This window comes from Onychostruthus taczanowskii, unplaced genomic scaffold (assembly GCF_017590055.1).
Source record: "Onychostruthus taczanowskii isolate IOZ18803 unplaced genomic scaffold, ASM1759005v1 scaffold327, whole genome shotgun sequence".
NCBI classification, from domain to species: domain Eukaryota; kingdom Metazoa; phylum Chordata; class Aves; order Passeriformes; family Passeridae; genus Onychostruthus; species Onychostruthus taczanowskii.
Window position 1 is genome coordinate 13,988 of NW_024500650.1, and position 1,601 is coordinate 15,588.

Sequence of the window (1,601 nt, forward strand, 5' to 3'; positions counted from 1 at the left end):
GAACACCACAACCTAAAAAAAACCCCCGCGCCCCCCCCACCCCAAGCGCCCCCCAAACGTCACGTTTGTGTTTTGTCCTTCTCTCGCCGCCAGCACGCAGGGATCGGACACGCTATGGTAAACAAACTGCATTACCTGGTAGTTATCACTCTATTGTTACTCCTTGGCTTCGCCGTGGCCCCACTCCCAACCTTTTGGGGCCGATCCGGGGGATTTTGGGCAAAATTTTCACCCATCCGCCATCTCTGCAGGCCGAGCTTCGGCTGCCGCCCCCACCTCGTGGCAAAATAAACGAGAGCTGGTTCTACCCCCCTCCCCCACCCTCCTCTTCCTCCCATCCCAACAAAAATCCTTCCCGAGGGGGTGGGTGGTACTCGGTGGGGGTGAGGTGGCGCCTCAACCCATCTGCCACCCCGTTTTTGGGGTGAGTTTTAGCGGTTTTGGGCAATTTTCGCCCGTCTGCCATCTTGAGGCTGAGCTGCGGCTCCCTCGTGCCAAAACGAGCTGGTTTTCCCCCCAAAAAAATCCTTATCTGGGGTCAGGATGGTGATATTTTTTCTCAAGAGGGTTCAGCTCCCGCTGTTTTGGGATGAATTTGAGGGATTTAGAGCAATTTTCACCTGTCTGCCGTCTTGTGGCCGAGCATCACCTCCCCCATGCCAAAAATAGCTGATTTTCCCAAAAAACTTTTTTGAGGATGTGATTTTCTCGACTGGGACAATGTGGGGTCTCCCCACACGTTTTGGTGTGAATTAGGGAATTTTTGGGATTTTGGGTGATTGGATAACCCCAACACCTGCAGCTCCCCAGTGCTAAAACCAAATGATTTCCACCCAAAAAGTCAGGCCGGGCTCAGAAGTTGCCGATTTTCCCCAAGGGGTTGATGTGAGCTCCCACTCCCCCATTTTGGGATGAATTTTAGAAATTTTGGACAATTCCCCCCCCCCGCACACCATCCAGGGCGTAGCTGCAGCTCCCTGGTCCCCAAACCAGCCGGTTTCACCCCAAAATCCAGCCCAGGGTGGGCTCGTTTTCCCCGGGAAACTTTTATGGAGTCCCAGACCCAATTTTTGGGGTGATTTTTTGGGATTTGGAGCAATTTCATACCAATCCCACCCCCTGAAACAGCCAAGGCTCAGATTCTCCATAATTTTCCCCCAAAAATGGGTCGGGGACAGGATGGAGACCCACAAATGCCTCATTTTGGGGAAAATTCCCAGGATTTTGGACAATTTGCTCCCATCCGCTCCCTCGTGGCCGAGCGCGGCTCCACAAGCCCCAAAACCACCCCAAAATTTGGGGTTCTCCCCAAAACCCAGCTGTCGCTCACAGAGGAGAAGTGGGACCCCACCCCCTCCCCATTTTGGGCCGATTCCTTTGGATTTTCCCTCATTTTTGCCAAAACCAGCCGCTTTCACCCCAAACCCCGCCCCAGGGGGTGTCAGGATTTAAAAAGGGGGGGTGGGTGATTTTTTTTTTTTTTTTTTTTTTTTTTTTTTTTTTTTTTTGGGGGGTGCCCCCTCCCCAAATCGAGGATGGAAACGGCGTTTTCAGGACAAGCTGCCGCCCCTCCCCCATCCCCGCCCCCCGCCCCCTCCCCC

At 53.6% G+C, this 1,601-nt stretch overlaps 1 protein-coding gene across 1 annotated transcript in view; it reads left to right on the top strand.

The window, feature by feature from the left end:
• LOC121339064 (neurexin-2-like) overlaps positions 1 to 1,601 on the top strand; it is a 36,417-nt gene that overhangs the window by 9,492 nt on the left and 25,324 nt on the right. The window contains exon 6 of the mRNA XM_041410540.1: positions 94 to 117. Within this exon, the coding sequence (XP_041266474.1) occupies positions 94 to 117 (24 nt within the window). The remainder of the gene's footprint in view (positions 1 to 93; positions 118 to 1,601) is intronic.